Genomic DNA, 22,171 nt, shown 5'->3' on the forward strand with positions numbered 1-22,171 from the left:
AAAAACGGCCTCGCCCTCGCGCTTCGCCCTGCACCTTGGGTGACAGATTCCGTCAGCATCGGACCAGGCGCCAGTGCTGGGCCCCACGGTGCTGGGCGCGTGGTGGGTGTCCCCGCTGCAGGGCCACCACCTGCCCAGCAGCGAGCTGGGGAGCACCCGGGGAAGGGGCAGCCCCTTCACCCCCCTCCTGGCTTCTCCCCTGTGCCTCACCCTCGCCCGCAGCCTCTTTGGCCTTTCCTTTTATTTTCCTTTTTTTCTTTTTCTTTTGTTTGTCTTTTTAGTTTACTGTTTCTCTCCTTGTACCTTTCCTTGCCTTCCCTTTCCTTTCCTTCTTTCCATCTTATTGACTGTCTTTTTTCTTTTCTTTTCTTTTCCTTTCCTTTTCTTTTCTTTTCTTTTCTTTTCTTTTCTTTTCTTTTTTCTTTTTTCTTTTCTTTTCTTTTCTTTGCTTTGCTTTGCTTTTCTTTTCTTTGCTTTGCTTTGCTTTTCTTCTCTTTTCTTCTCTTTTCTTTTCTTTTCTTTTCTTGTCTTTTTCTTTTTTCTTTTCTTTTCTTTAGTTTTTCTTTTCTTTTCTTGTCTTTTTCTTTTTCTCCTATTTTCTTCTCTTTTCTTTTCTTCTTTTTTTTTCTTTTCTTCTCTTTTCTTTTTTTCTTTTCTTTTCTTTTCTTTTATTTTATTTTATTTTATTTTATTTTTTTTTTTTATTTTTTATTTTTTCTCTTTCCTCTCCTCCCTCCTTCCCCTTTGCCCCCCTCCACACAACACCCAGCATGGGTGGATGGGAAAGGCGAAGGTGGAAAAGCCGAATCCCTCCCCGGTCTTTGTATGGAGCACATTTTATAACCGCAGACTTTTGTAAAATGTCAAGCACTTTTTCAGAGCCGAACCTCAACAATAAAGAGCATCAGCGCAGCCCGGCTCAGGGCCAGGGCCACGTGTGTGTGGCGGGGCCATGCGTGTCCAGCAGACACGCGTGTGTGGTGGGGCCATGTGTGTGCGGCAGACACGCGTGCGCGGGCGGCAGGGCTGGGAAGGCGGTGGCCACAACCTGCAGAAGGCATCAGCCGTGTTTTTCCCCTCCTGGCGCTTCCTGTTATTCCTCCAGCAGCAGCTCCTGGCCCCGGTGGGGCCCAGCTGCCGGCAGCCGGGTCACCTCTGTGTCACTGCGCTCCCCAGGACCCCCCTCCCACCCCAGGGCTGTGCGAGCAGGGGGGGACGCGGGGGCTATTTTGACTTGCTGGAGCCGAGAGGTCGGGCAGCAGCTGCACCATGTCCGGCTGCCACAGGTGGCCCCAGGGGAGCGGGCTGGGGGCAGCTGCCGGACAACAGCAGCCCCTGTTGCCCACCCCAGCCGTCCTGTTCACTGGGTGTTGGCAGCGCCAGCTGTGGGGGCTGTGGGGTGCCCGTGCACCCCTGCACCCCACAGTGTGTCCTCAGGGACTGCTGCAGCCAGCTGGCCCCCCATCATGTCACCCCACTGTCCCAGTGCCCACCCGCCCATCCCTCTGCTGCCCATCCACCCATATGTCCTTCCACCCATCCATCCCTCCATCCATCCACTCACCCATCCCTTCATCCTTCCATCTGTCCATCCATCCTTCCAGGCATCCCTCCCTCCTGCTCTCCCTCTATACATGCCCCCGTCTTTCCCTCCCTCCCAACACCTCCCCATCCATCCCTGCACCCATCCATCCCTCCCTCCACATACTCCAGCCCCACCTCCCTTCCCAAACCTGCCCACCCACCCAAACTTTCCCTCCATCCACCTCTCCCCCCACTTTTCTCATATGTCCTTCCCCCATCCCCTCCCCAACCCAGGAGGGTCACACAGGGACGTGGGGACAACCGGCCCCTCAGGGCTCCCACACAGTAGCTCTTCCCCAGCCTTTCACCCCCCCGGCTGGCTGAAGGTGCTCCAACCCCTGGAAACACAGGAGAGACAAAAAAAACCAAACTCCTTCCGTCTGACCCGATTTGCTCTCTTTTAGCCTCCCCAAAGTCCCAGCACTTGCCACAACCACCTGAAGGTCCTTCTGCTCCTAACACAGGGCGGGGGGTGGGGGGAATCAGTCCCCCCAGGGGGTGCTGGGGCACAGATTTCGGGTGGGTCGCCCAGGGTTTGGCATGGTGGGGACACACTGGGGCAGGGGCCACTTAAAATGGCACCACCCCATCACCTTCTCCGCAAGCCGATGCCTCTCACCCCATAATCATTTTCCCAGCTATTTCTGAGCCGTGAGGTCAGTGGGAAAGCTCCTCTGTGCAGTGAGGAAGCACAAATTCAGCACATCCACGTTTTCCCAGCACAAATGGGAGTGGCAGCCCCCTCCCCACCACGGTGTGGGGATGCAGGGGTCCCCCCTCCATTTGCTTTGGGGTGGGATGTGTGAAGGCAGCCCAGAGCCAGGCTGTAAACAAGGAGGACACTTCAAAGGGGACACCCGGGGACATCAGCCCAGCTTAGCACAACACCAAATTATTTCAGCACCCCCAGGCGGGATGCGGGTGGGGGGAGGGGGGGGAACTGCCTGCTTGGCCTTTTGGTGGCTTGAGAAAGCAGCTCGGGGCTGGGAGGCTCCCTGGGATGTGGGGAGCTGGTTCCTGTCCCTATCCCCATCCCTGCTGGCCGTTCATCCATTACCCTGTGCCTTCCCCTTGGAGCCCACACATGCTTTTAGCTCCAACCAAAGGTCCCTGTGCAGAATAATCTCCTTTTTCTCCAGCACCACATCCCCACGGCACATGATTTGGGGACATCTGGCTGTGACCCACAGACCCCAGCCAAGCCTGAACCCGCAGCAAGCCAAAGCATCGCTTCTTCAGGATTGAGGATCCCCAGACTGACCCCCAGGGAGCACACCCCCATCCCCCAGCCTTCCCAGGGTTTTCCAAGGATGCTCCAAGTCTCGGTAGGGTCCTGTTCCCCATCCCCCAAAACCATGGTCCTCAGCTGTCCCCCCTCTATCTTCCCTCCTCATCTTTCCTCTGCCACGCTGCTGCAGGAAGGCAACACCTTCCTTATCTCCTTCCGACGGGTGGTCCAGGCCCCCACTGTGCCTTCCCCCAGCCCTGGCTCCAGCCTTGTTTTTTTTCTGAAGTGTCCCTGCATTTCCCCCCAGAGACTCCTCAGCTAAACATTTCCCTCCTGGAAGGGAAAGGGAAATCTCCAAGAGGCGGATAGAAAGTCAGCGGCTCCTGTCTCCGCTGGCAGTGCGCCCTGCAGCCATTTCCGTGCCCAGCCACCACGCTGGGAGGAAACCAGCCTCACCGGCTCCCCAGCAAAAAACGGGGCCCCCGCCACCCCCTTTAGTGCTGGGGTATTTGGGAGTGGTGGTGGGATGGAGGGGTTGAGGGATGAAGGGGTGGAGGGATGGAGGAACAGAGGGAGGGAAGGGAGGATGGTGTGAGGGAGGGATAGAGAAAGAGGGAGAGAAGAAGGGAGGGAGCTATGGAGGGCAGGAAGGATGGATAGAGGGAGGGAGGGGTGCATGGGCGGGTGGACAGATAGATGGACCGGTGGGTGGATGGATAGTTGGATGGCTGGTTGGAAGGAGGGAGGGACTGATGGATGGACAGATGGACTGACAGAATGACAGACCGGTGAGCAGTAACAGGGGTTTCTCCAGGGCGAGCCAGCCTGGAAGGCACCTTGAATGTAAACACGCTTTGCCCACACTTCCCTTCGGGCCGTGGCCCCAAGTGCAGCATCTCCACCCCCACCCCTCGAGGCCCCCAGCTCTCAGATCAAACCAGAACCATGGGGAAACACCCCAAAAATCCCCAGCCAGGGTGGAAAGAGCCACCGTAGGCTCCCAGCCCTCTGGCTGGGTGGCTTATCCAAACCACAGCCCCCAGCAGCCCCCTCCTCTATTTACTTCACTAAGCCAAAGGGCCGTCCCTGGGGAGAGGTGGCTCTGGCTGGGCTGGCTCCCCAGCGAGGTGGTGGCAAGCAGGAAGGTTAATGCAGCCCCCCCCAGACGGGAAGCTTCCCAAGGAACCCAGTAATGAATCCCGCATCCTTTCCAAGCAGGAACAAAGGCCAAGGAGACAGGATAGTTCATCATGAGTAAATGAAGGATGTAAATAACAAATAGGGGGAAGATTTATTTAGAGCGAAGCCTCAGGAAACGGTGGGGGCCAGGGAGGGAAGTGGGAGAGGAGCCATTTAGTGGCTCATCAAAATCTGGGGTTAGTGTGGGTCAGTGCCCTGCCCAGTGCCCAAACCCACCCACCCCCACCCCCCCAAACCCGAACTGTCCCTTGTTCCCATCCCTCGGGGTATGGGTATTTAATAGCATCAGCATCCCATTTTCACACCGCTGAGGTGTGTCACCCAGGGCTTGTTCTGGTCTCAGATAAGGAGGAGAAAATCCCGAAAATGGGATTTGGTGGGACAGGGCAGCTGCCTGATGCAATCAGAGCTGCAGGGGCTGGGGGGGTGGGGGGGGGGGGGCTGGGGCAGGCAGGTGCCCACCCCACGTGGGACACCTTGGGGAGGATTGCACTTCTTTTGGTGCTAAAACACCCACATCCTGGCATGCTGTGATGCTCAGATGCGTTGGGATGGGAATTTTTACATTTTCCAAAGTGTGTGCTGGGGAAGAGACCAGCAAGAGTTTGCCCTGGGCTCGAGCACCCAGCGGGGTCTGGAGGGGTCCGGGGGGGGTACACAGGAGGGGACACGGGCAGCCACAGGGTGCAGGGACACTATACTGCGCGCACACACACACACACACACACACGTGCAATACACACCCTAAAACCCAGTCATGCCCCCTCACCCCCCGATACCGCCCCACATCGCCTGTCCCCCCCATCCCATCCCATCCCATCCCATCCCATCCCATCCCATCCCATCCCATCCCACCCCCCTAGAGGGAACAGTGCACACCCTGCTCCATTTTTAACCAAAATTCATTTATTTGGTAGAAAATACAAAGCCCTGTGGGTGCTGGGGGGAGCCGCCCCTGCCCGAGCCCCCCAGGGGCTTCTCTCAGGGTCTGCCCGGCCCCTGCCTCAGTTTCCCCTTCCCACGAGCAGGGCTTTCCAGTGGGGGGGTGTGTCCCCAAAGCAAGCCAGGCTCTGGGGTGAGGAGGAGGTGGTGTGGGTCCCCCCAAGGAGACCAGCTCAGGGGGCACCGGGGGTGGATTGGGGAGGGGGGTTAGGCACGGAAGAGCGTCTCCTGGGTGGCGGGGTCCAGCTTGCCCCCCAAGACCGGTGCCCCCTTGCCGCCGGGGGGGTGGCTGTGTCCCGAGGAGTAGCTGGCAGAGCGCTCGGTCCCAGGGCCAGGGGTCCGGCAGCAGAGGAGGGCAGCGCAGGCGTGGCGGAACCGGGGGTCGAAGAAGGCGTAGAGGAAGGGGTTGAGGCAGCTGTTGATGTAGGCAATGCTGGTGCAGTAGGGGTGGAGGTTGTTGAGGAAGGCGTGGAAGCTGCAGGACCATGGCAGCACCTCCAGATCCATCAGGACGTAGAGGGTCTTGACCAGGTGGAAGGGCAGCCAGCAGCCCCCGAAGGCGGCCACCAGCACAGTGATGATGGTGAGGAGGCGCTTGCGCTTGCGGGGCCCCTCAGCCCGCTCCCGGCGGAAGTGGCTGGCCACGGTGCGGGCGATGAAGAAGTAGCAGGTCAGCATGACGGCGAAGGGGGCCACGAAGCCCAGGGCAGTGGAGGACAGCCCCAGCCCCACCTCCCAAGCGACCTCTGTCCCCGGGGTGGCCAAGCCCCCATAGTCCATGTAGCAGGTGATCTTGTTGTCCCCCTCCAGGGCAGCTGCCCGCCGCAGCACCAGGGCTGGCAGGGCCAGCAGAGCCGCCAACACCCACAGGGCCACCGTGGCCACCAGCCCGCTGACCCGCGAGCGCAGCTTGGCAGTGGCCAGGGGCCGGACGATGGCCAGGTAGCGGTCAAAGCTCAGCCCCGTCAGGCAGAAGACGCTGGCGTACATGTTGACAAAGACCAGGTAGCTGCTGACCTTGCAGGCGGCCGTGCCAAAGGGCCAGTGGTAGCCCAGCCAGGCATAGGCGGCCCACAGAGGCAGGGTGGCCACGAAGGTGAGGTCAGCGGCGGCCAGGTTGGCGATGAAGGTGTCGGCCGAGCGCCGGCGGTCCTGCCCACCCTTGAAGACAGTCCAGAGGACCAGCCCATTGCCCGCTGTGCCCAGCAGGAAGACCAGCAGGTAGATGGTGGGCAGCAGGGCCAGTGAGGGGCCCCATTCGACGTACTCACACTCCGTCTCGTTGTCCCCGTAAGCGTAGGTGTCTGCCGCCTCCTCCATGCCGCCGGCCGCTGGGCTCAGCTCAGCTCAGCTCATCCCGGGCTCACCGAGCTCCTCCGGCCCTCTGAGCCCAGCCCAACGGATCCCACCGCGTTACCTCCCCTTCCTCCTCCTCCTCCGCCCTCCTCCTTGATGAGACAGGACGGATGGATGGGGGAGCCTCTGTGGGAAATTTCACAACTCCCCCTCCACTCTCCATCTGGCTCCTTCCTGGGGGGTTTTACCAAGCTCTCACCCAAGTGTCAAAGTGTCAGCCCCCGAGATAACCCCCGTCGCCCTGCTGCAGGGCCATCACCTCCTGGGGCATTCCCGTTACCCCACTGGCGCCCAGGTTTGGTGCCGTGGCTTGGGGAGGGGGGACTTGGCAGGGCTGGAGGGCACAAGGGCCGACGACAGACCCGCCACCCTGCAAGTCCAAATTTGTGTTGGGGGTCTCACCTTAGGGGCGTTGCAGTCAGCATTTTGCATTGGAGTGGGGCTGCGCCTGGGGTTTTGCATTTCGCATTTGGCTGTTGCATGGGGCAGTTTGCAGCAGGGTGTTGCACTGGGTGTGGGGGCTGGGGGGGGGCATTTGGCATTTTGCATTTGGTGTTTGGCACTTGGGATGTTGCATTTGGCGTTTGGCATTTTGCACTTCGGATTTTATATTTTGCTTCCAGGGGGTTGCATTTTGCAAACAGTCGTGGCGCTGGGAGGGTCCCACATTGCTGGGGCCCTGTTTTGAGCACAACATTGCTGGGGAGACTATGCGTTTAGTAAAATTCCGGGGAGGGGGAGCTCCAGGATTCCCCCCCATGCTTCAAAAAGACCATTTTAAGGCATCATCTGCTGCAGGACCAGATGCCAACCGGAAGCCCTCGCTGCGCCCCAATTCTGTGCTTTGCTGCCCGGAGCAGGAGCTCAACACAACAATGCCTTTGGCCAAGCCAAGAAAGAACAAAAATCACCCCCACCCCAAAAATAAAATATTTGGAGGGAGCAGGAGGAGGGAAGCTCCCTGCTGCAGCAGGGCACAGCCAAGCTGTGGGACGGGATCATCCCACCGGGGCTGAGCTCTCACAATTACTGTTTTGGGGAAAAACACCAGAGAAGCTGAGCGGGACTTTGCAAAAAGTGAAATTTGAAAAGCCACAAGTGCCCGGGGAGGCGGGGGAGGGGGACCTTGGGCTGGGCAACAGGCCCGGGGAGGGGGGGGGGCAGAGCTGTCCTCCACTGTCACGCGCTGTGGGAAGGTTAGTGCCACCCAGGCGCTGGCACAGTGGAGGAACTGCGGGGATGGAGCTGGGGGGTGCCGCTGCTGTGAGGGCAAAGCCCCCTAGAGACCCCCACCGGCGCAGTGGGTCCCTTTTCCCAGCAAAGTGGTGTAAAGGGGGGGGGTGGGGGGGTGGGGTAATTCAGTGCCTGAAATGCAGGGGGGGGAAGCTCCAAGAGGTCTCCAAAATTAGCAAAACCGAGCAGTACGGGAGGGAGAGGTGCTAGGAACTGGGGGTGCAGGTCGGGTGCCAGTGGGAGCCCCAGAGCGGTGGCCACGGTGGCCACCAACCCATCTGCCTGAAGGGGACCCCAAAGCCATTGGCCTGGAGAACAAAGCAGGGCAGAGATAATGAATAATGAGGTATCTGATGACTCGGGCCAGTGGGATGGAAAGGTGTCCGTTAACCCTGCAGGGTGAGGTGCCAAGTCCAGCACGGTCTTTGCAGAATTAAAATTAAAAGGTGCTAAAAATCGACGCATAAATGTGAGGGCTGCTGATTTAAGTTAAAACCCTAAGTTTGTTTAAAGAAGGGACAGACCCCCACACAAACCGAGCCTGACGAAGATGTTACTTAAGCCTATTAGCTAATAAATGGAATAAAATAGGGAAATAAAAGAAATGCTAATTAGACCCTTGGTATCGCCAGAAACTGCTACAAAGGGAGATGTTCCAGCCTGGGTAATGAAGATCACTATTAATAATGATTTCCACTATTTTTGTATTCTGTGGGTAGCACAGGAGAACAGGTAACCCTTTCCAGCCCCGCTGAAGTGATGCCTTGCCAAAAAGCTGCCAGTGACGCTGAGGGGCTGATGAGTCCCGTCACCCTCTCACTGCCCCACCAGTGGGGACAGCTCTGCTCACACAGACCGCAGTGCCACCCGGGGGTCCTGGCACGGTCCCTGCCTGTGGGCCGACCCACTGCAGCCTCCTGTGGTGGGCTGCAGCCCCCCTCCCCCCCCCCTTGGGTTTGCCATGGCCTCTGGCGGCAGGCTGGTGGCCAGGGCTGGGCAAAGGGCCCCAACACCACGGGGAGGGGCTGTAGGCAGGTGGCAGGGCCATGAACGAACACCGTTATCTGCAGCACCATTTGGCAGCAGGAATGGGACTGGGGGTGCGGGGAGGGAGTTACGGGGGGCTTGGGGCACCCAGCCCAGCAGCAAGGGGCTCAGCGAGGGCAGAGGGGCTGCCCTCGGGCATCCACAGCCCCATCCCAGACAGTAGCAAGAGGCTCTGGGGACGTTCACTCCCAATCCCTGGGGAATAAATCCCAGGGCCCATGTCCCTCCCTGCCGGCCCTGCACAGGGCAGCCACCGTCGGAGGCACTCGGAAGGGAGAGGCTGGGATTTCGCTACAGCTCCAGGATGAAGCCAAGGGCTTGGCGGCAAGCAGGAGACCCCGACCAGCTCACGGCACAGAGCTTTGCCGGGGAATAGCTGATCCCATCAACTGTCCGCCGGGTTCCTTGGATCCACGTGACGCACAGGGCTCGGCAAAAGCCCACTGCCCGGATGCATGGCAGGGGGCTGCCCCACCGAGGACAGGAGACAGCAGCCATCTCTCGGGAGCAGTGACTGTCCCCCTGGCGTGCCCAGGGCCCCGTGCAGCCACCCGGGCACTGGTGGGGACACGGAACCACGCTCCTGGCACTGCCCAGGCACCTCTTGCGAGGGAGGGCAGCATTCAGCTGTGCGGCAAAGTGGGATTAGGCGACTTCCTCTGAAGCTGGCTGGAGTTACTCACATCCTACCAGGGAAACAGCAATCCCTTGGCTACATCTCTCCTTCTGGATCTCCCTCTTTCCATTACACTGCCAGGAAAAAACAGCCTTGGGGGTCCCACCCCGGGGGGGCACAGCCAGACCCAGGAGGTACCCAAAGAGTGGCTGTAGCAGCAGCTCGGCTCACCAGCCTGGCCAAAACCCAAGGCCGGAGGGATGTACGCGGTGCCCGCCGGCAACACGTCTCCTTTGTGGCTTTCAGCTCCAGCCCAGCTGTAGGGACGGGGGATCCCCCATTCCTCCACAGCCCAGCCTCTTGGCTGCACCACAGCCACCGCCACTGCCAGGGGGGCTGCCGCAATCCGCCCCCTCACAGGCTTGGCTTCGGCAGGAGGGAGGTCAGGCTGCTCCGCCTGTGGGAAGGTTTGGGAGCAGGGTGGTACCTGTCCCTGCTCCTCCTCGGGGTGACCATAGCACCCCAGCAAGAGGGTGGGCTGGCAGCAGGCAGCAAGGCGCCGTGTGGTGCTGGGGTGGGTGCACACGGCCAGTTTGCAGGCGTGGGCAGGGGCGCACACACACACACGGGCTCAGCCACGCGCACAGGAGCCAGCGTGCATGCAAGCGGCTGCTTCTGCAGAGGGATGTTGTGTGTGCAGGGGGTGCAACGGGGGGCGAGGGGGTGTGGGTACATACAGGGCACAGCAGTGCAGGGAAGAGTGTGGGTGCATCACCAGTGGGGCTGGCAGACGCCTGCATGGGCCTGTGCCAGGGGGTCTGCAATCACTGCATGCAGAAGCACGCTCAGGGCTGCACACGTGGGCGCCCAGCTGTGCACGCTGCCCCTGTGCAGGCTCCCACAGGATGCTGGGGTGCCCCCCGCTCAGCCAGGCAGCACCCATGGGTGCCCTACGTCCCAGCTGCGAGCAGAGAGCTCCTCCTGGTGGCAGTCCCCGCACCAGTGTCCTCCCCCCCCCCCAGCCCCGCGGGGCTAAGAGAAGAGCCAGGGCCACCAGCCCCCCTGAACCAACCGAGGAAGTTTTATTGTCCTGTCAAAGTGGCACCACGATCCTGACCTGCTGCTCTTTGTCTGAGGGTGATACAAGAGCAGGGGGCGAGGGGCAGGGAGGGGGCTCACTGTCCACGCCCCAGCTCCCGGGGACACAGGAGTCGAGGAGGGGGAAGTGTTATGTTGGGGAGGGGGACAGGGACCCTGCGAGCATCGTACAAAGTGCATAGATGCATGTGTGTGTGTGTGTGTGTGTGTGTGCGCGTCCCGCTGCAGGGAGGGGGCAGGCCTGATCCTGGGGACGGCAGCTGTCAGCCTCCAGGGACGTGCTGGCTGGAGGGCGAGCCTGGAAAAGACACAGCAGGGAGAGGGGTGAGACCCCCACGTGAAGCCCCAGACCCAGTGGAGACCCTGGCCACAAGCAGGCAGGAGGGAGCGTGCCGCTCCCCACAGCAGCACAGACCCCAGGGACACAGGGACATGCTCCCACCCCAGTCGGCATGGTGCAGCGCAGCAGGACCTGCGCCACGGCCACGTCTCTGGCCACATGGCCCCCTCCAGCCCCCCCCGGACCCACAGCCCCGAGGCAGGAAGCGTGGGGAGGGGGAGGCCCCAGGTACGCCCTGCCCATGGGCTGGGGTCTGTCCTGCAGCAGCCCCTCAACTCCTGCACTCACCCCACTCAAGGTTTCTTCTTTTTCAGCTTCAATGCTTGCAGCCAGTGCGGGGGGGAGGCATCTGACCTGGGAAGTGTTGGCACAGCATCAGCACAAGCCCCCCAAAGACACCCCCGGGCCCCGGACCAACCCCATGGGGGCATGGTCAGGAGGGACCCCAAGCTGATCTCTGCTCCCGGGGGGATTCGGTGGGCTGGGGCCCCACAGGGAGGGCAGGCAGGGAGCTGCGCGCCTGCTGGGGCTTTAAGGGCTGCGTCCCAAGCAGTGTTTAGGGTGGAGCAGCCCGGCTCTCCAGGCAACGGGCCCTGGGAAAGCCGGCCCGGCACAGCCCCCCCCCCCCCGCCCAGCATCCTGCTGCCAGCCGCACGCACCGGCGAGGGACCCAGCGCCCCTCAGCACGCCTTCAGCCCTCTAAAGCACCCCAAAACCCTCACGCCTCTGGAAAAATCCACCCATAGTACTCCCTCAAGCCCTTGCTGGGGCGCCCAATGCAGCAGCAGCCACCTCAGCACCTCCCCAGTCCTCAGCATCCTCCCAGCAGCTGCCCCCAAGCCCCCCTTTCCGTTCCCAGCCCCGGTGCTCCCCCAGCACAGCCCCGAGACACAGCCCTCGCCTCCCGAGTGTCCTGCACCCCAGCACTCACCCTGAGGACTTCTCCGGTTTGGGAGGCAGCGCCAGGGGTTTCCCACTCAAGCCAGGGATCTTGCAGGACTTGGAGCGCTGCACGTGAGGGTCTTTGGGGGGGGCTGCCTTGCTGTCCCCTGGCAGTGCCCCCTCCTCAGCTGAGCGGTTTCGACCCCTCAGCTTGGCCTGGGTGCGGAAGAGCAGTCAGGTGGGCACACCGTGCTCTGCCCCCTCCCAAATCCTCCCACCGACTCCTCCACGCACTAGTTCCCTTTGGCCAACCCCTCCTCGGTCCCAACATGCCTCAGCTTCCCCTCCCCTGGTCAAACCCTCCCTTCCAGCCGGCCAGGTGTCACCCCACTCGCCTGGGGTCCCAGCAGGCCCCACCTTGAGAACCGATGTGTTGAGGCTAGGGAAGAGTGGCATCTTGACCCCCTTGCCCGATGGGGACGCTCGCACCCGTCGGTTCTTGGGTTCTTCCGCTGCCTCCTCGTCGGAGGACGCTACTGGGGGGGCTGGACGGGGCTCTGCAGGGAGGACACAGGGGACAGCATCACCATGAGACACCTCTGCTGAGGACAGATGGCCCTGCCATCCCTCTCCTGTCATCACCATCCTACAGGCTCTCACCTGTGGAGTCCCGGAAAATCCAGCTGTCCCCTTCCGAGGTGGCCCCAGGGCGAAGGGCCGGTGCCCGGTGCCTGCGCTTGCGACCCAGGTTGGCCTTGCTGCGGTACATGCTGCTGTCCAGGACCTCCATGTCCTGTGGGGCCCACGGGGACAGGTTAGAGCCCAGCGCTGGGGACCCCCATCTCAGCCAGCATGCCCGCAACAGCCCTGGGGGGCCCTGAATCTGCAGCCTGTCCCTCAGGGGAGGCTAGGGCCAGAGAGTAAAGCCCCTATCCCCAGAGTGGGACAGGGACAGGGGCACCAGAGAAGCATCTCTTTGACAGCTGGGAACCCCCAGGGCCATATGAGGGGGCTGCTGGAAGCTGTCCCCTCCCCACTCACCTCCAGAAAGGTGAATTCCTGCCCAGCATGGTCTGTGGGTCCCTCAGACTGAGGGGTGCCCAGGGAGAGCCGCTTCTCCTCCCAGCTTGCTGGTCTCTTCCCATCTGGGTGGTCCAAGGGGGCTTCTTCGCTCTCCGTATCTGGCAGGGTTCCACCAGCAGCCTCCAGCAGCAGAGGGGAGGCCCTGGGGCTCTGCAGGGCAGCAGCCATCTCATGGGGGTCTCTCTCCTCCCCAGCAGGGCTGGACGGCTCACTCTCACTGGGCTCCACAGCTGAGGGGTCAGCTGGAGCATCATTCAATGGTGGACTGGGGTCTGAGAGACGGATGCTTCTGCTCAGGGAGACAAGGCGAGACCCCAGAGTTCCTCCAGCTCCAGCTAACACAGGCCCTTCCCCTGCCCTGAACCTCACCTCCGTCTGCCCCCAGGGGAAACTGAGGCACAGGGAGGGCCAAACGCTGCTCCCTTGAAGTTAGAGAAGCACCCGGGTGTCCAAGACCCCCCACTTCTCTCCCAGGATATCACACCAAGGGGGTGGCACTGCTGGAAAGTTCCCTCAAAGCACCCTCCCAAAAGGCTGGGGCAGAATTTGGGGTGGGGAGAGAGCAAGGAAGCTGCCAGACTGATAGGGGACTCAGGCCAATTCTCCACCTTGGAGCACAGAAAGGTGTCAGACCCCCCAGTAGGGCCACCAGCCCCAGGAGGTGGCCAGGGGACACCGGGTGACCAAGAGGCCCCAGGGGGCAGGAAGATGATGATCAGGGCCACCTGGGGCGTGGGAAGGCGCTGGCAGCAGAAAACTGCACAGCTCCCAGGGCAAGGGCAGCTCCCCACTGCCCCACACGTGTCCAGCAGGCTGGGGCCTTCCAGAGGCCCTTGGGGCTTTCACTTCCTTTCTCCTGGGATCCTTCTTTTCAGGCAGCTTGGGGAATTTCTCATTCTAAGAATCCCCAGCTGTGCAGATTGACTGAAATCAGGGTTCCCACAACATAGCAAAACCATAAGGGCACAGGGCTATATCTGCCACTGTCAGAGGGAGACTAGCACAAGAAGCCCCGAAGGCATCAGCCCCTCCTGGATCAGCTCAAGATGGCAGATCCTGCTGGGACAAGTTGAAACCCAGTCCTTTAAAAATGTTCCGCTCCACCTGTGGGGCCAGAAACTACACGGGGAAACGTGGAGGCAGTGGAAGAGGAGCTCCAGCAGCCCAGGGCCGGAGGCAGCAGATCCCCCAGCTACGAGTGAGACACGATAGGATGCCAGCACAAGGCCCATGGCATCAGAAGTCCCTGCTGCAGGGCAGCATGGTCACCCATGCGGGTCAGATCCCCCCCGCCCCAGGGCCGTGCTGCCACCACCAGTGCCCTCCTTACCTGTCCGCTGAGGCAGCACCATCTCCTGGTCTCTGCTCTCCGACACCGAAGCTCCGGCTCCGGGCCGCACAGCGAGCACCGAACGCACTAACCCACTCCTGGCGCTTGGCCTCGGCATCGTGCAGCTCCACGCTCCAGCCAGCTGCGTCAAAGTCCCGGCTCCAGCCCGGCTCTTCCAGCCTGGCCTCCCGGGACTGGGCAGAGCCGTCCAGGGCAGGCAGGTTGCCCAGGCCCTGATCCCAAGCCGTATGCCCCAGCACAACCCCGCCAGCATCACCAGTACCCAGGCAGCCAGTGGCATCCGAGCTGCTGAAGGAGAGATCCCTGTGCCAGTCTCCCAGGGGCTCCTGCAGGCCCCCGGACCTCATCCCACCAGCCCAGGACATCAAGCCATCTGATGATGCTCCAGTGCCGGAGGGACCTGACACTCGCTCTGTCCCAATGATGCCAAATTGGTTGTGGCACTCAGCTCCTCCAAGCTCTTCAGCCCAATCCCTGCCGTCGGTGGCACTGCGCTCCTGCTGGTGGGTGCTGCCCCAGCCAGGCTCCTGGGCCGGGGGCTCAGGGACATGGGAGCCAGGCAGGTCATCTTTCCTAACACCAAAAGCATCAGCCAGGTCAGTCTGGCCAATGCCGTGTTCACCAGCCCAGCTCAGCCGGCCAGGACTAAACTCTCTTTCTTCCTCTTTGCTGTCTGCAGAGCTGTACTCGCTGGCCCAGGCCGTTCTGCTGAGACTAAACTCGCCATCCTGTGTGTCCATGTTCCCGGTGCCGTGCTCATCATCCCAGGCTGGTCTGCTGAGGCCGAACCTGCTGTCCTGGGTCTCCACCTCTCTGCTGCTGTACTCGCTGGCCCAGGCTGGTCTGCTGGGGCTGAACTCCTCATCCTGGGTCTCCACATCCCTGGTGCTGTACTCATTGGCTTCGGCCAGCCTGCTGGGGCTGAACTCCCGGTCCTGGCTCTCCATCTCTTGGGTGCTGTATTCACCAGTCCAAGCTGGTCTGCTGGGGCTGAACTCCCGGTCCTGGCTTTCCATGTCCCTGGTGCTGTATTCACCAGCCTCAGCTGGCCTGCTGGGGCTGAACTCCTGGTCCTGGCTCTCCATCTCTTGGGTGCTGTATTCACCAGTCCAAGCTGGTCTGCTGGGGCTGAACTCCTGGTCCTGGCTCTCCATCTCTTGGGTGCTATATTCACTAGTCCAAGCTGGTCTGCTGGGGCTGAACTCCCGGTCCTGGCTCTCCATGTCCCTGGTGCTGTATTTGCTCTCCCAGCCCTGCCTGCCGGGGCCAAACTCCTTGTCTGGGGTCGCAGCGCCCCCAGTGCTGGATCTGCCAGCCCAGCCCAGCGTAAAATCTTTGTCCTTGGTCTCAGCGTCCCTGCTACTGTATTTACTGGCCCAGTCTGGGGTGAGCTCCCTATCCATTGCCACATCACCGGTGCCATATCCACCAGCCCATGCAGGTGCGATCTCGCTGTCCTGGCTCTCAGGATCCCCGGAGCCATACCTGCCAGCCCAGCTGGGCTGCCTGGAGCTCGGCTCCTCATCCCGCTGCTGGCCATGTCCCACGCCATAGCTGCTGCTCCAGTCAGCCTTCCCGGGGCCCATCTCCTCCCTGCTGCTCGCGCTGCCCAAGCCATAGCCTGTGCCCCACTTGGGTTTGCCAGCACCAAAGTCTTGATCCTGCAGGCAGCCTTCCACCATGCCATGGGAATTCGACCAGTCACTGCAGCTCAGTCTCATCTCCCCCATCAACTCCGTCCCTTTGTAATCGCTGCCCCAGTCCTTCCTGGCAGTGCCAAAGGGCCCATCCTGCCGGTCCCCATCCCTGGTGCTGTCCCAGCTTGATCTGGCCCCAAACTCCCGGTCCCGCTCCACCTCACCAGGCCAGTCTCTTTCCCTGGCCACAGCCTCACGGGTCCAGTCAAAGGTGCCAGCCTGGTGAGGTCTGCCGATGCCAAACTCACTGCACAGGTCCTTCTGTGACCAGCCGAGCAGGTTCTGGGGGAAGAGAAATGGGGAGAGGAAGTTAAAGGGGGTCACAGTCCCAGCTCACGCTGCAGAGAGGAAAGCTGGAGGGGAAAAGCCGGGGGAAACATCCTCAGATGCCTGGGGGACACAGCAGAAGCGGGGTCCCATCGCAAGGGGAGGCCAGATCCTGCCGCCTGCCCTCCCCACGCCAGCAGCTGCCAGCTGCCTGGGGGTACTCACAGCTGCTGCGCCTGCCCCGGGCCCTTCCCAGCCTGGCGCCTGGCGAGCCCTCCCCAGCTCATCCCGCAGCTCCAGGTTGGCCAGCAGCCGCCGGAGGACAGCCGTGGTCCCCCAGCCGCCAGCCATGGCTCCCCAGCAGGCCCCGCACGCGGCACTGGCCGCACCCCAGCTCTCCCTGCCGGCACAGCATGCTCCCGCTCAGCCTCCACCCAACCCGTCCCACCGCCCTACGCGCACCCAGCCCTGCCGCAGCAGAGCCCAGTGCCACACCGACACCGGGGCCTGGTGTTAACCCTTCCCATCGCGAAGCCGCCTGGATCCCCGCACCCTTACCTCGGGCCTCTCTGCATCTGGAGAGCCGTGGCCCGCAGCATGAGGCCCAGGCGACGCCAGCAGCTCCGTCAGCCAGCCCGGGTCAGCGTGGGGATCAGGGACCCTCGAGGATCCTTCAGCCTGGCGTGGCCCACCAGGGCCCTGCAGGTTCACGGGGCAGTCGCCAGCCGGCACCCACACCGAGTGGGCCGCAGTGGCTGGATCCGGTGGGGCCAGATCTGGCGGGGTGGCCTCGATGGGGAGGCTGGGCTGGGTGGGGGGCTTGCGCTCAGCTGGGTCCTGGACAAGCTCCGTCACGCAGAGAGTGGAGCAGGGCACGGTGGTATCCCGCTCTGCCTCCCCTTCCTCCTCCTCCTCTGCCGAGCCCTCGGCCTCGCACTGGGCCACGGGCCCCCCTGGACACGAAGCCCCTTCTGCTGCCCGGCTGCCAGCCACGACGGGGCCGGGCTCTTCAGACCCACTGTCCCCCCGGGAGCATGGGGCACAGGGGCCCTGGTCCTCCCCGTCCGACTCGCCCTCTTCAGAAAGCCCCGAGTCAGGTGTCTCCCGGATGGGGGAACGGGGAGGGGATGCTAACCGACGTGCCCCCCGCAAGGGGAAGGTCCACTCGAAGGACTGAGAAAGGCTCCAACCGGAATCGCTGCCCAGGGACGGCTCTGACAGCGGATCCCCGGGACGGGGCAGAGCGCTCAGTGAGCCCCCCAGCTCTCCCATGCCTTGCCCTGCTGTGGGGGGCTGCAACACGCCCTCCGAAGAGCGCCGGAGCCCCGAGTCCCTGGAAGGGGGAGAGGGGCTGAACTCAGGACCCTCAGAGGACTGTGGGGACAATGGGGAGTCATCAGGTCCCTCCGGGGAGCCCGGAGGACGGGAGGCTTTAGCAGGGAGCTCGGGGGGGGGGCTGGGGGGAGCTGAGTACTCAGCAGCAGCCTCAGGAGAGCCAGGGGGGCAGGTGGCTCTGGGGGACAATTCGGGAGTGCTGGGGGGGCTGGCAGTATCAAGGGATCCCTCTCCGGGAGTGTGGGGGGAGCCAGGGGAACAGGAGGTGCCGAGCCGGGGCTTGGCCGCAGAGGAGGGAGCACCCGGGGCCTGGATGGAGGCAGCCGAAACCTCGGCTGAAGGCCGAGCGGGGGATTCGGGGGAGCCAGGGGCCAGCGTCGGGGAGCCGGGGGCTGGGAGCTCTGGGGGGGCATCAGGAGAGCCGGGAGCCGAGGCGGAGGGCTCAGCAGGCTGGAAAGGAGCCCCCGGAGCCGGGCAGGTGGGGGGCCTTGGGGACCCAGGGGGGCCGAGGGCACCCAGCTGGAGAGAGGAGAGCTGTGGAAAGAGCCCGCAGGGGGTGTTGTGTCACTGGAGAGAAACCTCCAAGGCGTCACCCACCCTCAAATCACAGCCCCCCCCGCCCTCTCACCAGCCCCAATCTACAACGAGGGTCCCACCCACCAGCACCCCCTCCCCTCCCCAAACCCAAGGCAGGAGGTGCCCATGCTTCTCGCCAGCGCCAGGCTGCTTCCTGCGTGACTCAGCCCAGGCGGCTCCCAGCCGCCCCTGGCCCCGCTCCGTGCCCAGGGCACAGCAGCACCCCAAGCCCCCCGCTGCTGCCCCCCTCAAGTGCCCACCCTCTGGCAGCGCCAAGACAGATGGAGAGGAAGAAACAAAGCAGAAGAAAGTAAAACCAACCCCAATCTGCGCCCCGACCCCACCGTGAGGCTGAGCACCCCCTTGCCAGTGTCACCCTGCCCAGCATTGCCAGGGTTAGCCCCCCGCACTGGGGAGACCCAGTGTCACTGCTGGGGTTACCACCGCCGGCGTCGAAGTGGCCTGGTGTCCCGGTCACCACCCTGAGCATGGTGGGAAAGGGAGGGTGAGAGGGGGGCTGGCAGGGAGCCCAAAAGGGCCTGCCCTGCCACATACCTGCCAGGTCACCAAACCCTGGCTGGTGACTCACGGTTGCTCCCTGCCCACGCCTCAGCAGCGGCGCTGGCACACACCACCCCCTCCAAAATAATCCAGCCCCACACCGGGGCACCCAGCACAGGGTCGGGGGGAACCCAGCTTCCCCAGAGAAAGGGGTGGTCAGCACCCCAAGGAGAAAGGAGAGACACGCACCCCGCAGAGAGGGAGCCCCGGAGGAGACAGGAGAGCCCCGAAGGAGAGAGCCCAGGAGCGGAGCCACCGCGGCACAGGAGGGCGAGGCGAGAACTCACGTCAGGGGGGGAAGGCGGCCTCCGACGTCCGCGGGGGTCCCCGGCACAGCTCAGGCTGGCTGGGGGGGAGCTACTGGCAGACAGAAATGGGGAAGGAGGGTAAATTCCCCTTCCATGCACCTCTGCTCTCCTTTCCCACCACCCACTGAGGCACCTCCAAGCCCCAAACCACCCACCCCAGCCTCAGTGGCCAGATGAACTACAAGAGGCCCTTCAATCACTGCAAGCAGCACCCGGCACCAAACCATCAGCAAGGTTGTGACTGCAGAGGGGAGGGAGGCAAATCAGCCCTAATCGCCTTTCCAGAAAGTTTTCAGTCCTTTGGAGAGCCAGTTTCTCACACTCTGGTTTAAAATAGCCCCCATCTCACTCTCCCGGAGGTACCCAGCTTTCAGGAGCATGGCCAAGTGCTGGCTCTCACCCAGGACATCCTGCAGCCAGGAGTCCCACAGATCAGCCTTCTCCCTCCACCTTGGCATGACCCAGCAGGAAAAAAAAAATAAAAAATAGCAAGGGTGGGAAAAAGGGAGGATTTCCCAGGGGAGTGACCCCCTCCCCGTTATTCCCAGCCTCAGGGCAGCAGGATGGCTGGCTGGCTCACTTCCCAGCCCTCGGGGGCTGGAGGCACAGAGGCAGCTCCTCAACTGGGACAGCCCGTTCCTGCGGTCGGAGCAAACCACCCGGCGCTGCGGCGGCTGCCCTGGCCTTCCCATGGAGGCAGCTCAGGGCACTGCCTGCTTAGGATGAACACCGGCCTCGTGCCGGTAACCAGACCTCAGCTCCGTTATTCCCATTCTCAAGACAGCTAGGAGCCATGCTCCCTGTCCCCGCAGCCTCTCATCCTGCTGGGGCAGGACCCCAGCTCCTCACCTTGTCCTGCTGGGGCGGGACCCCGGCTCCTTACCTTATCTCGGCAGTCTGGTGTCCGTCATCCCCCACCCCCAGCTTGCCCACCGCAGGTTGGGGTGTCTGGCAGGCTTCGCTGGAGGGGGCTCCATCTGCCTCCCCACTGGGACGCCTCCGGAAGGCAGTGAAGGTCTTGGAGCCGAAGCGAGAGGAGGGATCAGGGCAAAAGAACGAGAGCCGGGATCGGTCTGGGCTCCCTGGGCCCTCCCTGCTGTCCATTTTGGCCAGGATCTCCTCCACGGTGGTGCCTGGAAATCGCTCTGGTTTGGTCGCCACTGGCACTGGTGTCACCTTGAAAGGAGCTGGGCCCTTGCGGGAGGGGGTCGGTGGAGTGGGGGGCACCTCCTCACTGGGGGTCAAACCCGGGTCCTCCACGGCTGCGACCAGAGGAGATGGAAGCCCCTTCCCGTTGGGGGTCTCGGGTGACTTGAGGGTGAAGGAGGGGCGCCGGAGGGGCCCCCCCGAGCTGCTCCCTCCATAGGGCTGGGGCCCTGCCAGGCGGTTCATCTTCTCGGCAGAGGGCAGTGCCGGGCGAGGGTGCCGTGGCCCCAGTTGGGGATGTGGCAGGGAGGGCTTCACAGGCATAGCTGGCTTGGGCAGCACACGGGGTTTAGGCCGGACCGGTGGCTTGGGGCGAGTGGTGCCTACAAGAGAAGCAAGGAGAGGAGAAACGCCATGTTGGAAAAGCACTGCAGCCCCACCAGGCTCCCTGGGGAAGGCCAGTGGGGCACACTGGGCCGAGAACAGCCCTCAGGCACCAGCTTGGCACCCCAAGAGGGGGCCTTCCCAGAGCAGGCCAGACCAGCAAACCCCCCCAGCTCCGATTTCTCCCACCCCCCATGGGGACAGACCTTTCTCAGGGCTGCCAGCCACCAGTCCAGCCCCCCCGGAGCCTGTGGCAGAGGCGCAGGGCAAGGCAGGGCACAGGGGCTGCGGCTGGGAGGCCATGGCAAAACCGGGACCAGGACTCAATGGACACAGTGCAGGGTCAGCCCCTAGGGAAAGAGGAAAGAGGAAGAAGCATTTTAGGGAGCATCCCTTCACCTGGGCTCTGGGACCAGTGGGACCCAGTGGTGGGCAGCCACACTGTGCCATGATACCAACCTCCCAGCCCTATGCCAAACCCTCACATCCACCTGTGCCAGCACCTGGACAGTGTAATAAACCACTGTCACACTGCCAACCCTCTCTTCACCAGTACCACCCTCTGTACACTGTCCTCAGCATGTCTACACCAACCGGGGATGGCACAGTGACCCCAAACGCCACATCAACCCCCCTCTGCCCATACCCCCCATACACATCAGTCATCAGTGTACCCCACACTGGCTCCCACACACTGTGAACCCCCAAACACCGTGCAGTTCCTCATTTACCTGCACCAACCCTGTGTCAAGCTGTCCCAGCACCCCAGTGCACACAAGTCACACCCCTGACCTGTGCCAACCCCCAATTTGCCCCGGGAACCACCTCAGCCTGCCACCCCCTGCACCAGCCCCTCACCGACACCGTACCAAGCCCCACCGGCTGTGTCAGCCCCCAGCAGCTCCAGGGGTACCGGCCGGCCCCTCCCGACCCCCGCGGGGCCGGGAGCACCCCCCAACGCACAGCCCACCTCGGCTGCCCCAGCGTAGGGGCCGTGGGGGGCCCTGCTCACCTTCCCCACAGCAGCCTCATGTCCCGGGTGGGTCGCGGACACGGGGGGAGGGGGGGGGCTGCAGGGCGGGCAGGGGAAGCGTGGGGGGTGCCGTCCCACGGGTCTCACGCTGCCGCCGCCGCTCCCGTGACTCACCGGGGCTGCGGGGACAGGAAAAACCCGCTCGGTGCCTCCTCCCGGCTCTGCCCTGCCCTCCCCGCCTCACTCCCTACTGCCCCGCCGGGGTCCACCCCCTCAGACCCCCCTTCCCTTCCTCCCTTCCTCCCTCCCACGGGGGAACCGGCGTCACGACCGCTCCAGCCCACATCTGGAAGCCATCGGGCCCGTTTCCCAACCCCTTGGCAGCCTCGGGACGGTAGCGAGGCCCCGCTCCCCGCCCCGGGATGCGAGTCCGTTCCGTACCGCGTCCGCCACCACCGCCCCCTGCCCTCCTCCGGCGGGGCCTACTCTCATTGCCCTGGCAACGAAGCCCCCGCTCGAGTAGCTGGGTAGGCCGCAGCCAGCAGGCCTAGGCCCGTCGCCGTGGCAACAGAGCCCCCCACTCGATTTCGGGGAAACGGGGAGGTACCGAGCCCGTTGTGCCCGCCGGGGACGATGCCGCGGCTTCGTCTCCGGCGGGTACAACGGGCCCCGAAGGGATCTCCGTTCCCCGTAGGCCCAGCCCAGCGGAGCGACCCCCGCTCACCCGCTGCCGCCGCCGCTGCTGCTGCATATTCATGAGCGCGCCTCCGCCCCCCCCGCCGGCCACGCCCCTGTCCCCCTCCCCGCCAACCAGAGAGCGCGGCGAAGCCAGCGCCGCGTGGCCGGGCGGACCATGGAGAGGAAGGACTAGAGAGTCCCCGCGCCCCGCCCTGCCCCGCCCCTCCCGCCGCGCCGTTTACCATCGAGAGGGCGCTAGAGCGTCTTCCAGCACCGCTGCCGCCGC

The 22,171-nt window shown here is 63.1% G+C and overlaps 2 protein-coding genes across 4 annotated transcripts; both read right to left on the reverse strand.

Moving 5' to 3' along the window:
* Positions 1-4,896: 4,896 nt before the first annotated feature.
* Positions 4,897-6,362, reverse strand: APLNR (apelin receptor). Its single transcript, XM_037403274.1, has one exon. It carries the CDS (start codon positions 6,272-6,274, stop codon positions 5,162-5,164), a length of 1,113 nt encoding a protein of 370 aa, XP_037259171.1. The 5' UTR covers positions 6,275-6,362; the 3' UTR covers positions 4,897-5,161.
* A 3,902-nt stretch (positions 6,363-10,264) lies between these two features.
* Positions 10,265-21,994, reverse strand: TNKS1BP1 (tankyrase 1 binding protein 1). 3 transcript variants are annotated; one of them, XM_037402951.1, is made up of 13 exons: positions 21,932-21,994; positions 21,247-21,386; positions 20,441-20,584; positions 19,588-20,233; positions 18,684-18,756; positions 16,483-17,793; positions 13,940-15,939; positions 12,568-12,898; positions 12,187-12,319; positions 11,944-12,083; positions 11,576-11,742; positions 10,933-10,998; positions 10,265-10,602 (listed from the first exon to the last, which is right to left on the reverse strand). In XM_037402951.1, exons 3-12 carry the CDS (start codon positions 20,535-20,537, stop codon positions 10,938-10,940), a joined length of 4,959 nt encoding a protein of 1,652 aa, XP_037258848.1. In that variant the 5' UTR covers positions 20,538-20,584; positions 21,247-21,386; positions 21,932-21,994; the 3' UTR covers positions 10,265-10,602; positions 10,933-10,937. The 3 variants fall into 3 exon arrangements, with proteins under 3 accessions (XP_037258848.1, XP_037258849.1, XP_037258847.1); XM_037402952.1 differs by lacking the exon at positions 21,932-21,994 and having other exon boundaries at positions 18,684-18,753; positions 21,247-21,464; XM_037402950.1 differs by lacking the exon at positions 21,932-21,994 and having other exon boundaries at positions 21,247-21,464.
* Positions 21,995-22,171: the final 177 nt, after the last annotated feature.

The sequence above is a fragment of the Falco rusticolus genome, chromosome 10, assembly GCF_015220075.1.
Source record: "Falco rusticolus isolate bFalRus1 chromosome 10, bFalRus1.pri, whole genome shotgun sequence".
In the NCBI taxonomy this organism is placed as follows: Eukaryota; Metazoa; Chordata; class Aves; order Falconiformes; family Falconidae; genus Falco; species Falco rusticolus.